The 15,530-nt window shown below is 40.8% G+C and overlaps 2 protein-coding genes across 6 annotated transcripts; one reads left to right on the forward strand and one right to left on the reverse strand.

Annotated features, from left to right (window-relative positions):
- Nucleotides 1-1,442: 1,442 nt before the first annotated feature.
- On the forward strand, nt 1,443-10,344 carry ccpg1 (cell cycle progression 1). 5 transcript variants are annotated; one of them, XM_047580875.1, is made up of 11 exons: nt 1,443-1,543; nt 2,640-2,721; nt 3,169-3,283; nt 3,687-3,772; nt 3,868-4,030; nt 4,123-4,215; nt 5,562-5,924; nt 6,300-6,391; nt 6,649-6,774; nt 8,021-9,309; nt 9,549-10,344. In XM_047580875.1, the coding sequence occupies exons 2-11, from the start codon at nt 2,662-2,664 to the stop codon at nt 9,733-9,735; spliced, it is 2,574 nt and encodes an 857-aa protein (XP_047436831.1). In that variant the 5' UTR covers nt 1,443-1,543; nt 2,640-2,661; the 3' UTR covers nt 9,736-10,344. The 5 variants fall into 5 exon arrangements, with proteins under 5 accessions (XP_047436831.1, XP_047436828.1, XP_047436832.1 ...); XM_047580872.1 differs by having other exon boundaries at nt 1,444-1,543; nt 3,169-3,286; XM_047580873.1 differs by having other exon boundaries at nt 1,526-1,543; nt 2,573-2,721; nt 3,169-3,286.
- On the reverse strand, nt 10,237-14,770 carry pigb (phosphatidylinositol glycan anchor biosynthesis, class B). The gene is made up of 13 exons (XM_047580877.1): nt 14,612-14,770; nt 14,360-14,502; nt 14,112-14,241; nt 13,560-13,677; nt 13,343-13,447; nt 12,972-13,102; nt 12,731-12,871; nt 12,591-12,642; nt 12,305-12,516; nt 11,780-11,844; nt 11,460-11,679; nt 11,078-11,255; nt 10,237-10,423 (listed from the first exon to the last, which is right to left on the reverse strand). Exons 2-13 carry the CDS (start codon nt 14,469-14,471, stop codon nt 10,310-10,312), a joined length of 1,578 nt encoding a protein of 525 aa, XP_047436833.1. The 5' UTR covers nt 14,472-14,502; nt 14,612-14,770; the 3' UTR covers nt 10,237-10,309.
- Nucleotides 14,771-15,530: the final 760 nt, after the last annotated feature.

The raw sequence follows: 15,530 nt of genomic DNA on the forward strand, positions 1-15,530 counted from the left end.
TGGAACACAGGCTTGCAATAAATTATATTTATTATATATACAATAATTATATTTTAGTGATTGAAGAAAAGACTACAAACCTAATAAATCCAGGTAAATAAGGCTTAAAACTGCAAAAAGCATGCAAAAAGAGCACATTATAGACTGGATGTAGTTCAGGTGCTGACCTGCACTTTTATTTTAACAGGTGTACCAGCACAAACTTTATCTTTAACACTTTAATCAATCATAGCATGGTCTGTTTTAAAAGTGAGTTAGCATTTGATGATACTTTGTACCTTCACTCAGTTTTAAAAGAATTACTCAGATCTCTGACTGATTAAATGTACTAATGAAACTACCTTCAAGTAGCTTAATCAGGAAAAGGGTATTTCATCTGAAATGCTCAATGTAGAAAAGACTAATATTTTCATTGTTGATTATTTACAATTTGGAGCCAACAGTAACTTTACAAATGTGTCTGCTTCGTCAAACTGATAGCATACCCCGAAAACAAAGATAAAGCCAAGGCAACTGGAGTTGGGTGAGTTTCCTTCAAGATGTGTCACCACTTATTCCAGTAGCTTGACAGAAACTTTTATATATTCTGTCAACTAAGTGATTAATCATCTGTTTCAGCTCTGTTGTTGTGTAGAATAGTTTATGTTTTGCCTGCAGAAAAATGCAATAAGTAACGTAACATTGTCAAATAATTGTAGTGGAGTAAAAAGTAGTTTATGAGAGAATGAGAATAAAATATTGAAGTACAAGTTCCTTAAATCTGTGTACAACGTCTGAGTCAATTAAGTCAATAAATGTTTCTATGACGTCAGTCATAGAGCTGGAATTTAGGAAACTGGCATAACATTGACAACAGTGCTGTCTATTAGTATTATAAGAAAATTGCATGTTATAGGATTTATGGAGGGCAACTGGAACTCTTTTGTCATCCAAAAATAATTAAAAAAAAAATAATAATAATAATAATAATTTAACTGACTATAGCCTATAATTAGTCTGTAAACAAATTATATTAATGGTTTAAACAAAAACAGACACACAGTTAAGCCCAAACACGTGGTTTGACGATGTAATGTCAGTGTCTTCAAAGTTGGAGTTTTATTAAATAATACATGTATCATGATTTTTTTAATGATGTTACTTTAACAAAAAGCATCTAAGCATATTTTTAAACCTTTTCTAACCCCACTACCACTACAAACTTATTCCGTGACTATTTTTTATGTGTTTGTCGCGACTTGCTTTGTCACGCTTCCTACGTTTCTTGTTTATGTATTTTTTATTGGAGCCACAAGATTTGTTTCCACCGTGCTTGTCCCGCCCTTACTGAGCCTGTTTGGCAACCGAGTTGGCTCACGGGAATTGTAGTTTTAGAACCAAGTAGAAGCTGTAGCGCTCTGTTTCATCGACAACACCATAAAACTACATTACCCGTTTACTCCTGTCTTTGACGTGTTTTTTTTTTTTATAAAGTCATCCAGGGCATACTGCAATAACAGAGGGGTTTTTGCAAACAGCTGCTACATCGCTTGTCACAAAAACGGTAAGTTTTGAGATTTCTCTTCATTTGTTAAACACCTAACAATGTACAATCGCTGTTAAAGGCAACAGACGCTGTCACATGACAGTAATTATATGCTCCTGCGCTGTTAGAAGAGGTCAATAACACACCTGTTAAGTTATTTAAATAGCTGGGAAACACTCACTAAATGTCTTTATTTAATGTCAACAGACAGAACTAACGGCCTCTTCAGTTAAGTGTGGATTCAGCTTTATTTGAGGTTGCTAACTTGGCGCTCTTCATCTCCACCGTGAAGATTCAGCGAACTAGGAACCGCAAACTATTCTGAGAGAAAGGCGTTTATTTTCACTGCTGGTATGAGCTCCATGCGTATTTCTTGGGCGCTGCTTCTTACACCAATAATTTAATATTGCATTTGTTTTCAGTCTGACCAAAATGTAAACAGAAAGTAGCCGACAGTAACGGCCATTTTGCCAGGTGCAGAGGGTTTCCGATCCGGGGTACACGCTGGCTGGGCCGACCGCACCACCGACATATTCATCCGCGCACGCCGGTTTGTTTACAGGTGTCGATGGGACTACACCTCGAGACACATACGAGTATCTACGTGGACGACAATTATGATCAATTTATGACGAGATACATAAACGTTATTTTGCAATATGTTAATGAAAACATATATACGACATGACAATAATGAATTCTACTACAATCAGTTATGATACAGAATACACATCAGGATATATAAACAGAAGATAAAGAGGATGTGCCTTATTTGGTTATCACGGGTAAATGTTTTGCAATAAAGACCATCTGATGAATCATGTTGTTTGATATCAAGTGGCTTGCTCGGTGCGTCGCTTATCTGGGGAAAATACAGCGTAGCACCAGAGAGTCTGTGAGTGTGAAATTGAATTGTATAGTGAATGTACATTGTTGTGCAAAGGTGGTAAATATGAGGAGGGATTTGTGTACTGTATTGGGTGTGTGTGTGCTTGTCTGAATGTGACTGATGTGCTTTACACTGGAATTCACCACAGTCCTTTTCAGATTGTGAAATACTGATCGGCCTTTTCTTTCCACCTCAACACACTGAGTTTAACCTGCTTGTCTCCAGTGAACTCCTCTGGCTGACAGAAATGTCAGAGACGTCAAGTGACGCAGAGTCGTCTTGTGGCTGGACCATCATTAGTAATGAGGTATGAATTCTTTCTGTTCTTTCATTTGCTGTTTTTGATATTTTAAAGCTGAATCAAGGTAATTCGGCATATAAAATAATCTTCGTGATACCAAACGTAGACCTTTTCGTGTTTTATGTGAGAAATTGTTCCTTCAGCTTTTTTTTTTGGATATAGGCTACTGTAATACACCGTTTTTGACAAACAGCACATTAATAAAACACATCCCATAAGAGGATGAAACTTGTCAAATCCAAATTGAGGTTTAGTAGAAAACTGCATTTGGTGTTTTTTGTTTTTTTCTTTTTTTCATTTTCCGTTTTACATCTGAAATCAAAAAAAGTAAAAATTAGTCTAATGCTTGATTTGAATGTTACACATTTTATTTCACATGTTACAGCGAGTTACGATTATTTGAACTTTTCTTAAATAGTCGTCTTCTGTCATTGCAAATATTTATTTTTGAAGGGTTCAGATATCGAGACTCTGGGGTCTGAGGCGGCAGTGGAATATGAGGCCGAGCTGTTAGAGCGACCTCCAGAGGAAGATAAGGATCTGCATGACGCACAGGCCTCAACATCTGGTGGTAAAAATACTTATTTTTACCCTGATTTAATTCTGATCATCATTTTATGTATTTTTTTTTCTCTTTACTTCATTTTTACTGTACAGTATAAGTTCCTTAACAAATTGTACTTTGCTGTTTAATACATTCAAGTGCTTGTTTAAGGAGCTAGACATTAGTTGTAATTGGAGCTGAAATGAGTAGTAGATTTATGAGTCCATGAGTCAAACAGACAATTGATCTGCAACATTTAAGGTGAATTCTTATTGAGGCTTACGTCTAAGGTGCATCTTCTAAAATGTGAAGGTGTTGTTTAATGGTTTTCTTTGTCCTTTCTGTGATATTGAACAGAAATCTGCATGTTTTGAACTTTTGTTGGATCATAACAGATAAGTTGAATATGTAATTTCTTTATTTTCAGCTGTGTGTGTTGAAGAGAAGTCTGTTGATTCACTTGACAATACTCTGGGAGAACAAACCTTAGTTGAGACACTGGACACTTCAGAGGTGAGATGACCTGAGAACGACATGCAGCGTGTTCTTTAAATAATCCAGAGCCACCTTTTTGCTGTTTGCTTTACCACCTAACACATCCTCTGCAGGTTGCAAACCTGCCAGTGTCCTTTAGTGATCACTCTGACATTGTGACTCTGGGAGACTTGAAGGATGATGATCATGCTGAAGTGGCAGAGGAGGCAGCAGCCAATGAGTTTTACCTCGGCACCTCCTCCAGCAGCCAGTATGCCTTCATTGCTGCAGAGACCGGTAGGACTGCAAAACCTCATACATTAGCACAATATAGAGAAAGTCAGCACGCCAACACAAAACACTTCTCCTCTGCCTGTTTGCCAAAGCAGGTTTGTTGTTGAGTTACTGGAAACTTCCACAGAGTCTGGTGAACTTAAGCCACCACCTGAGAAGTCAGCTCACTGGAGTCCGCTCTTTTCCAGGTGGCCTTATTGAACATGGAGTGAATCTAATACCATGCTAAGCTTGTTGAGCAACGCTCAGAACTAATAATGAGCATCTGACCAGTCTGGGCAGATAAAACGCCGCCAGACACTGGTTTGTTAAGTGTCTGTGTGCATGGGCAGATTGTAGAAGTGTGTTTCTTAAAGGTTTTTAGGATTTTTCTTGTGACAAATCCAACATGGATTATTTTAAATTATTAATTTATAGCTGTATTTGACTCTGTTAGAATTTGATTTTGCCCTCAACATTTACAGTTTCAGGACTTTTTTACAAACCAATGCATGGTAGGTTAAGTTTTTAAACCCGGAGAACAAACTACTACAACAGGACGGCAATGACACACTCCCCAAACTGTAAAACTGTGTTGGGGAAACACTGTGAAAAGAGAGCTATGATTAGTTGGGAAGAAAAATTACAAGACAAAATGTACATGGATTTTTTTTTTTTCAGACTGAAGTCACATGGACTAATTTTAATTTCATATTTATTTTGCTGGTGTTATTTATTTCACTTTCGTGTCTGTAGCGTGGGCAGAAGGCTAACGAAGCTTTGAAGGTTTCTTTCTCTAAATATTCAAAGCTTTCAATGTAGACAGTTGTTCACAAATCAAAGATGATTGTGCTGTAGCTATGCTCGGTCCTTATCAGAATATAACTTGTAAACAGTGCTCAGATGACATGTGTGATCCATGACACTGTTACCCTTCATATCATAAAGAACGTTCAAATGATTTACAACAAACTATTTGTGGGCAGCGGAAGTTGTTCTGGCTTCACGCACAGATGATTGTTATTAATAAATATGTAAAGTGGGACCCTACTCTACCATAGTAAAGTGTATCATCACCCGTCTCTACAGCCCACTCTACTGCACAGTTAGCATGTTAGCTTATCAAGTAAAGTCGAATCAAGAGGATACCACCAGCCTGACTCTTTCTTCAGTAGCAAGTTCAGCTGTCAGCACCTATAAATCTCACAGATTAACATGTTCTTTTGCATTTAATCTATAAATGCACGAACAATGTAGTGTTATATACAGTAATGAGTTGAGCATCAAACCCTCAGAAAGAGGGCAAATAAATTTCTGAAGTTCCTTAAATGCTTTAAGCTGTTTCTTTAATGTGTTCAATAACATGACTGAGACTGAGATTTTAACAATATTGTTCAGCTGCTTATTGAATTAATTGATCTTAGGGTTGTGTGCATGATTAACTGCACCTATGCATGTTTTCTGACTCAGTCATTTCTGTGTGTGTGTTTTTTCTGTTGATATCTTTCCACCATGTGCTCTCCACAAACATTAACTTTTTATATTTCAAATGTAGCTTTGTCAGTGCAGCAGACAGCTGTGACGCACTCGAGCAGCAGCGAGGACGAGGCTGGACCAAGCAGCGGTACTGTCATAAGAAGACGGAGGTTGAGGAAGAATACCACGGGGTCTATCACGAATGTCGTGACAGACCCAGAGGATGAGGTGGTGCTGGAATCACACCCAAGTGACGAGGAGAAAGATGAGAAGCCCAGAGAAAAGGAGCAGCAGCAGCAGCATGAGGAGGCGGAGGAGGAGACTGAAGTTAGACCAGCTGCTATGGATGGCCGAATGAAAGGCCAGGCCAGCAGCATCCTCAACAGATGTATCCTGCTCACCCTGGTCATAGCCATCAGCATGGCCTTTGGTCACTTCTACGGTAAGAAGTTCATCCCTTAAACGCATCAGTTTGACTGTTGCCTTTCTTGTTTAACTTTTTCTTCGCCAGATGGGTTTCAGTTATAGATATTTGACTAGAGTTAATAGTCCATCACTGTCTCACTGCTGCATTTAGAATTTACTCAAAATAGTCTTGTTCTTGGTCGCTGGGCTTTGCTTTTGCGCAGCTCTTCAGTTTGGTTGTAAAAATGTGCTCAAGACTATAACATGTTATTTTGGTGCAAACACTTTGTAAACTACATTTGTGTTCAGTTTTTAGGTTTTATACACTGTCACTGCAGACACAACAGAGCTGTCTGTTCTATCTGCTGTATGTCTGTGTTTAAATGGTCTGTGTCATAAATCTCACTTACAGGCACAGCCCAGATTCAAGAAAGACTAAAGAGTGTGGAGAACATCAGAGGGAATGAGCTTGATAGTGTGAGAGATCTGCTTCATAAAAACCAGGTGACTTTCAAAGATATATCGTTTGAAACACGGTAATATTTCATTCTTTCTGTGTAAACAAGGATCATCAACGGTTATAACCAGGAGCTCAATGTCAGATAGGTGCAGGTGATGTGGACATAAAACTTCAAAGAAATGAAATAGACACAGAATAATGTGAATAATGTAATCATAAGTTTGACTGAATCAGATGCACAACAAAACACAAACATATAAAACACAAACCTTAACGGACCATACATTTGTTTTCTTGTCAGGACCTGAGTGATGACTTTGGCCTGGATGATGTGGATGAACAGAAAGTTATTTCATTGCTGACTGAGGTGATTGAGAAGATGAGGAAAGAGAACCAGGAGCTCAACATGAGACAGGTTTACATTCAGGTTCGTCCAGGACAAAAATTATACAATATTCATTAATACACAGGACGAGGTGTTATGATCCCTTGTGCCATGATCTGAGGCAAACGTCCTTTAGAAGCCAAGTCCAGCTGGAGAACCGACCAGCAGACCAGCAGTCAGCTACCAACTAGCCTAGCCAGCAGCAGTAGGTAATAGAGATGTTGGGACATGCGACTACACGTCAACCAAACATCTCTCCTTTCTGCCAATATCAGAATTAAGATACAACCAGGCACCAGTTACATAGCCTAGTCCACAGCAGGAGGTAATGAGAGATGGTGGGACATGCGACTACACTTCAGTCAACACCTCTCCCTTCTGCGATGATCAGAAATAAAACACTATCAGACACCAGCTAATTAGCCTAGCCACGGAAGTAAACACTAGAAAACACCAGCAAAATTGGCCTAGCCAGCAGCATTAGGTAATAGAGATGATGGGACATGCGACTACACGTCAACCAAACATCTCTCCCTGCTGCCAAGATCAGAAATGAGATACAACCACACACCAGCTACATAGCCTAGTCCACAGCAGGAGGTAATGAGAGATGGTGGGACATGTGACTACACTTCAACCAACACCGCTCCCTTCTGCTAGGATCAGAAATAACACTATCAGACACCAACTAATTAGAGTAGCCACAGAAATCAAACACTAGCTAATTACCCTAGCCGCCGGCAGTAGGTAAGAAATGATTCGACATGTGACTACACTTCAATCAACATCTCTCCCCTCTGCCAAGATCAGAAGTGACACACAAGAAAACGCCAGCTAACAAGCCTAGCCAACAACAGTAGTCAGTGTGCAGCACATCATTGGGGTTTTCAAGTGGGCACCTCTTTTCACTGATGTTTTGTTAAGTTAGGCCCACAACACCTCAAGAAGGTGTAACAGTGAGCTCCAGCGTCCTGGAGTCACCCCCCTCACTGCAGCCACTGTGTGACTTTCAACCGACAGATTAGATTAATCCTACTACAACTGCTACCTATTAACAATACGCAGCTAGCCTTACCTTTAGCGTGCTCCCCAGCTAGCGTGTTTCCTCCTTAGCCACAGACACTCGCTCGCTACACTGCCATAAGTCATCACGAAGGGAAGCTAACATTTTCCTCTGTCAAAGTACAGAAAAGTCTGAGTAAATTTTGTGATTCAATAGTTGTGACCCATTGAAAACTCCACTTAGGCTGCAAAAACTTTCTCGTTTGTTCCCTCTTTTCCTATCAAGGCTCAGAGAGACGACCTGGAAGTGCTGCTGAAACAGAAGTCTGAGGAGAAGACTAACACCGAGTCTGAGCAGCAGAGGTTGACAGCTGAAAACCAGCTGCTGAAAAGCTCGCTGGAACGGGAAGAAAAATCTTTGTCTGCCTTACAGCAGGAGCTGAGTAACCTGCGCTCTAAGATCAGAGATCTGGAGGCGATGGGATCTGGAGCCGACTCACTGCTGTCAGAAAACCAGAGGCTGAAAGAGCAGCTGGAGGAGGAGAAGCAGCTCATCAGAAACTTCCAGGGCCAGAGGGAAGACATGATGGTTGAAGCACAGATGCTCAGAAATAAGCTTGACAAAGAGAGGAAAGTGACAGATGAGCTGAGGAGAGAGCTGAATCGTCTGAGAAGCCAGGAAGCCAGTCCAGAGGCTGAAGAGCTGCAGTCACGTCTGATGAACCTGGAGAAGAGGCTGAGCTTTGAGCAGCAGCGCTCTGACCTGTGGGAGAGGCTGTATGTGGAAACCAAAGATGAGAGAGCCAAAGGAGACACGGAGCCCAAAGTGAAAAAAACAAAAGAACGCATGTCACAGAGAGTGAAAGAGACATTCGATGCAGTGAAGAACTCCACCAAGGAGTTTGTCCACCACCACAAAGAGCAGATTAAGAAAGCCAAGGAGGCTGTGAAGGAGAACCTCAGGAAGTTTTCTGATTCTGTCAAATCAACTTTCAGACACTTCAAGGATTCGGCCTCAACCTTCATCAACAAAGCCAGAGGTTATTACAAAAAAAGATCCGATGAGAATCCTACCAAGGAGTCACGGCAGCACGGATCCCACAAGCCTCATCACAGACACAAACCTGACTCCTTCCACGGCGGCCACAACACACGGAAATCAGGAGAGAAAGTCCACGAGGAAAAAGAACGAGGACAAAACAGTCACAAAGCCAACACGAAGGGATGCTCCGGGGTTTTTGAATGTGCCTACCTGGAGTCTATGAGTCTCTTCAACGTAGGCATGGAGCCAATCAGAGCGAAGGATTTTTACCAGCTGCTGCAGAACTACCTGCAACAGGAGGTCCACCACTTCCATCACTGGAAAGACCTGGAGATGTTTCTCAACAGCTTTTTCCACAATGGGCTGTTCATCCACGACCAGATGCTGTTCACAGACTTTGTGAGCGGTGTTGAAAACTATCTGGCAGACATGCACGAGTATCACAGCCTGGATGACGATGTGTTTGGAGATCTTGATGACTACATCTACACACACTACTTTGGAGAAGCGTACACAAAAAGTTACGGCCCGAGGTACGTCTCGTGTTTCAACAAATAATTTTAAAATTTGTCTTGAAATTTGTCAATAGCCAAATCCAAAATCAAACAAGAACTCGAACAAGTCCAGTTGTCTTTGTGTTAAATGGATGAAAAAATCTGATCATGCTTTAATCATATTAATGTTTTTGTCTTCAATAGTACAGAAACTTGTCCACATGAGTCCGACATACAGTACTAACGTCCTGTCATTTGCCTGTGTTTGAATCGTACAGCGGGCCGTTTGAAAAGCCTGACTCAAAGGAGTCTTCAAGGGCGAAGAATCACCAGCGTAAGCAGCAGGGGGCCAGGTCTCGATCACACAGCGAACGTAAGTGGAGCCGATCAGGAAGAAATTCGGACAGACACATGGCTGACGTCAAAATAGAACTGGGCCCGATGCCGTTCGACCCTAAATATTGATAATATCTCAACTTATTCAACAGTTTTTCTGCAAAGTTTAGGTTTTGGGTTGTATTAGGTTGCTTGTCTTTGTAAGTTTGCACAAGGTTTTAATTCTACTGAACATCTGTGAGCTGTTTGGCGTATGGCAAAGTAACTGTTATTGGGTCTGAATGGAAGATGTGACATGTCTTACGTCAGCCGCACATTTGTAACCGCTGACACGTACATGTTCAACTAAAGCACTTTGATTTAAAAGTACACACAAATACGGAGCAGGACACGTTAATTGGAGACTCGACATGCCGCATATTGTTTTAATTTGCTGCTACAACGATAGGTTAGTGTGACGTGGTTGTGATTTTCTTTTAAATGCCGTTTTCTAACATTCCACCTCGAGCTTGATTAAACTGGACCTGGCACTTTAACCTCATTGAAAAGACTCAAAAAATTACAGCGTTTTCAAAGGCAATTCAGTTGTGGTTTTTCATTTGACATGTGATATTTAAAAATGACAACATCGGAGTTAAAAATATTTATTTTAGTAGCAAACCCATATGATCAGGTAAGAAAGTTGCCATTGTTCCAGTGTTTGTTAGCGCCTTTCATAAATAAAGATTTTTCCTCCAACTCGTCCTTCTGGAAGATGTGTATGAAATATCTCTGCTGTCCTCACAAAGTTATTCCCCTGCAGAAACCCAGAGATTTCCTACAAGAAAAAACAAAACAAGGCATAAGAACATAACATCTACTGCATTTTACTAAAAACTACTTGTTTCTATCATTTTATTCAGAGGGCTAGGCTACATAACTGAAACACTTAAGTGTTTAATTCAATCCAGTTTCACAACACCACTGCATCCTCCAGCATTATCATGCATCAAGTGAGACTGTGATCTAGTGCAGGACTATTGTGCATTGAATGTTTTAGTTTTCACTTGTATACCCAATGAACTGGTATGAGTGTATATAACACATCTAAAAACAAACATGCAGGACAGAGGTGTCAAACTAAATTTAACCCCCAAACTAATATAAATATAAGTTTTTAGTTCAAGGGGCTGCAGCTGCAAAAGTCCACCCTTCATCCAGACGTGAGTGGTCAGTACTTGAGTGACCTTAATGACACGTGATTGAAGCAGATCAGAGATATGTTGCAGTCAGTCCATTCAGTGACTTGTATTGCAAACACTGAAAACTTAAACCAAATCTAAAACCTACTGGGAACCAGTGAAGGCGTCTTTGTTAAAAGACTAACAACACTGCTCTCTCACAAATACACGCCAAACTGTAATTTGTATCTAATAAACTGGCATACAACACAGGCCAGGCAGGAAATTCCAAAATTAAATTTGTTCCTTACCTGTTGCAAAACGTCAAACAAAACCAGATGTGTCGGCAGAGAGGATTTGTACGGGAATGAGTTCCTGAGCCAGAGAAGGGGATCGTCAAAGAAGCTCTCAGCTTCGTCGACGTAAGCCTCCTCTCCGAGATCCGGAGGACACTCAAGAAACCTCATCTTCAGAGGGCAGTGGACGTGGCTGTGAGGAGACAGAGGATCATCAGTCACAGCATGCACCTTTCACTAACAGGACTCACTACCAAACCACCACATTTGAAAAAGTATTTATTGTCAGACTCTTCTCGACTATTTTATTTATCTGCTCAGGCAAACTTCTTTTATCACCAAAGGAATTTACTCTTCACTGCTCAGGTCAGAACATAAGCATGAGGGTCTACTGTACCTGTAGAAGGGCGTTGAGTGGCAGGGCATGAGGAAGAGGACGTCTGGCTGCAGGCGGGTGGAGTCTCCGCTGATGTCACAGAGTGTCTGAACGTGGCTCATGACGTCCAGAGTGCCTCGCTGGTGAACCAGGCCGGTGTACAGAGCTGGAACCAGGTTGGACACCAACAAGGCGGCTGCTGCCACTCGACGCCACGCTGTCAGACGAGCCAAAGATAACCCTGTGGTAAAAATAAATAAATAAATAAATATTTGATCTGAACACAGCTGGATGGAAATGACCACATATTACAGTTTTAACTGATAAAGAGGGAAACTTACCACAGAAGACCATACAGAAAGGCAGCACGGGATAGATGAATCTGAACTCCTTGTGAGGGAGAAAACTGAAGGAATGAAATAAAACCTGTCAGTTTGTCTACAAGTGAAAGTCTGATGTTAAAGATTCCCTGTGGAGCTTTTGACCTATAATATGGAGGAAGGCTTTCATAAGGACCTCAGTGCTAATGGTTCACACCAAGCCTCAGAAACTCAACAGCAGGACTTCAACGACAGGGGAGAGGAGGATGCACACGTTTGACAGTAAGTTTCGGCACTTGTCATCCGTTAGTCTTTCTAGATTATTAATCTGTTGTGGCATTACTGTAAGTGGATATTTTATATTTTTAATATGAATAAAATGAAAAATATGAAGGTTTTACTAAGAACATGTGATGCATTAGGAATAAATCCTTGTCACTTACTGACCATTTTATGTAAACATGAGATTAATCGTGTTATTATCGCTCCACGTTTTCACTGTAATAAATGTGTTTATTTTTTACTCTTAGCGCGTTAAAGTCTCACCTGTAGACTGTGACAGTCCAGACGACTGCCGCCAGCAGGATTTTGTATCTTCTGAATGCCAGGGTGCATCCGTGAAGAAAGAAAGGAAGATGGGGTCCGATCACGACGGCAAAGCCCTGAGTGAGGTACCAGTGCCAGGGGTGGGAGCCGTAGAAATCGGCCACGCCGTGGAAGATGTTAAACTTGAGGAAGTTGAACTGCACCAGAGTCAACTGGGAAACAGAGATCAGCTGTTACATGTGACTGAGCAGACAGGAGCTCCTGGACACGTTGGGAATGTTTTTACCTTTCCATAGAACACACAGTCAATCAGTGCTGAGATTACAACAGCCAACGTCCTGGTGAGGAGAACACAAATATGCATTCATGAGAAGATGACGTGAAGAAAAAGTTGTGTTTAAGGTGATGACAGCTGAAAGTACAAACCCTATAGGAATGTAGTTATGAGTGACGAGTCTTAGTTTGTCATCTTCCTTCCAGAAATGGTACACGAGCAGAGGGAACCAGACGATGAGGGCGGTCGGTCGAACAATCACAGCCACGGCCACCAGGGCCAAATACTTCTTACTGGGAAAAAAACAGATTAATGTGTAAATAATCTATTTAAGACATTAGAAGAAAAATTAAATAAAAAATGAGACAGGTAAAGGTGTGAACACGCAGATACCTGCTGTGTGTTTTTGACCGAGGCAGAGGAAAGTAACAAAGAGCCAGAGAGGTGAGGGTGGTCTCCATGCTGTTGGTCAGAGTCCTGGTGCAGCAGAACCACGTGAACCAGGAACACATGTGACAGAAGAACTGAAACAGCAAAGTAAGATTAACAGTAGACGACTGAACGGACTCTGTATGATTTTACAAACGTGCAGCTATTCTCCCTTTCATTTCTTTTCTGTATATATCTTCAAAACTAAACAATTACTGCAAAATAATAATTAAAATTTCCACCCATTTCGACATTACAGCTACAAGACCTGCAGGAGACCCAAAGAGACAAAAGTTGCTGTTGTTTCGTGACACAGCACTGGCACATTCACTTACTGTCCATCTTGCAATGTCATGATTTTCCAGTCTTCGGATGAGGAAGAAGAATTTTACGTCAGCAAACGCAGCCAGGAGTGCTTGAACAATACGTGGAAGCCAAATCTGCCAAAGCAGACAGAACCAAGTTAAGTGCAATTCATACGACCACCGAACATAAACCTGGTCAACAACGCAGATTAAAAAAGTTGGCAGGGTAGAGAACAAAGGGACTTGCCAGGAGATGGACTGAGTCGTAGTTCATGAAGTGCAATATTTTGTATATGAACGCAAAGAAGAGCGGATATGAGAATCCTCTTATTCCTGTCTTCCATTCCCAGGTCAGATACCCATAAGTCACACTGTCAAGGTTGTAACAGCATAAAGTAACAGAATAGAAACTATATACTGTCAGAGCAAAGGCAACATAAAAAAAAATAACTCAGTCACAGGGAGGAGAGCAGCTTATAACTGCAGCAGTTAATTTACCATCCATTTATAACACAGTCTTAACATACACAAACCCTATAACCCCCATTCACACCTCCAGTCTGGAGTTTCTGACAGTATCAAAACAAGCTCCTCCAGTCACAGGCACATTCCATCATTCAGGACTGAAAAGGAAACTTGGATGAGTGACTTCTTCAAGAAAACTCAAATAAGGCCTTTGTTTTGGATTTGTGTTTTAGATACATATCACCCAGATGACTCTGAATCTTCCCCGACATACTGCTGTTCATGATACACAGCGGCCCAGTCACACCATCATGTGTCTTAGTCCAAAGGATATTTGAAGACCATGCGATGGGACACCTCCAGAGACTGCCAGTACTCATCAGGGACAAAGCTGCTCTGAACCAGGAAGCAGTTGATCAGTCTGAACACCACAGACAACGCAACAACCCTGGCTCTGAGCACACCTGTGGAGTTAACACAAAGCACCACGTTAGAGCAAAAACACTCATTTATTCGCTGCACACAAGCAGCTCCCCAGGACACGTAGCCTATTGAACATCACTTTAATAATAAATCACTCACCATAGTTAAAAGTATTTTCATCTTCCTTTGAGTACAGCAGGGATTTACGTTTCCTCAGTTTCACATCTTCCACTTTGTTTCCAAGTTTCAGCCGTGCCCGGATGTTCTCCATCTGGACATGTTGTCTTTAGGGCTCAATACACCTGTCAGGATGAGAGTGAGGTGAGCAGCAGTCTGATTCAGACTCTGAATGGACTCTTCAACACAAGGAAACCACGTTCAATTCATTTGAAATAAACGTAATTAACGTACGCTCAGCTGTCGGTCGGCAGCTACGAATAAACAACCGTTCAGTTTATTTAACCGACAGAATTAAAGTGTTACATCTTAAACAAAACGACTAAGATATTAGATTAACTTCTAGTTGACACCTATGAACTATACACAGCCTTCCGCACTCATACCTACTTCCGGTGCATGGTTCACTGTCGACTTCAAAATAAGAGGACTTCTTCTTTGGTGGGTTTTGTTTGTTTTGCTCTTCAACGGAGTGAAAGTATTTCTTATCCGGTTACTCGTCAGATCGATGGAATAATCGACAGCCCCATTGACAAAACTGCTGTATATGCATTAAACTAGTTTTAAGTTTATACAAGTGTTTATACACTAAACACGTGTTCAGACTTTGCCTTTGATTTATTCTCCCAGTCTATTTGCATTCTGTTGTATGATAGTGGTGTATAGTCTTTATCATAAACTAAAACTGTTAAGTTGAAGGTGTAACTGATGGCGTGAGGTATTAAAAAATATTGAGAAGGTCTTGAAAAAGTCTTAAAAAGCTATTAAAATTAACTTCAGGATTACTGTATATACCCTAGTATATGCAGATAATCTTCCCCGTAGCCATAAGCCCATGCCTTATGGCAAAAGCAGTGACACACGCACTGGCATCAATCAATCAATCAATCTATCAATCAATCAATCAATCAATCAATCAGACTTTGTTTGTAAAGCACGTTTCATACAAACTTAGCACAAAGTGCTGTATGCAATAATCCCACATGTACCCAGATGTTAAGATGATAAAATGCAGTTTTGGTTATGTTTTTTAACGTGAAGCACAAAACTAAGATCCAGATCAAATATAACAGAGGTTTTTCACTTGCTGAGAAGATCTTAATACCAGCGTTTGAAGTTTTGTATTCATTTTCTTTCTCTGAGCTTCAGGACT

The sequence above is a fragment of the Mugil cephalus genome, chromosome 3, assembly GCF_022458985.1.
Source record: "Mugil cephalus isolate CIBA_MC_2020 chromosome 3, CIBA_Mcephalus_1.1, whole genome shotgun sequence".
Lineage (NCBI taxonomy): Eukaryota > Metazoa > Chordata > Actinopteri > Mugiliformes > Mugilidae > Mugil > Mugil cephalus.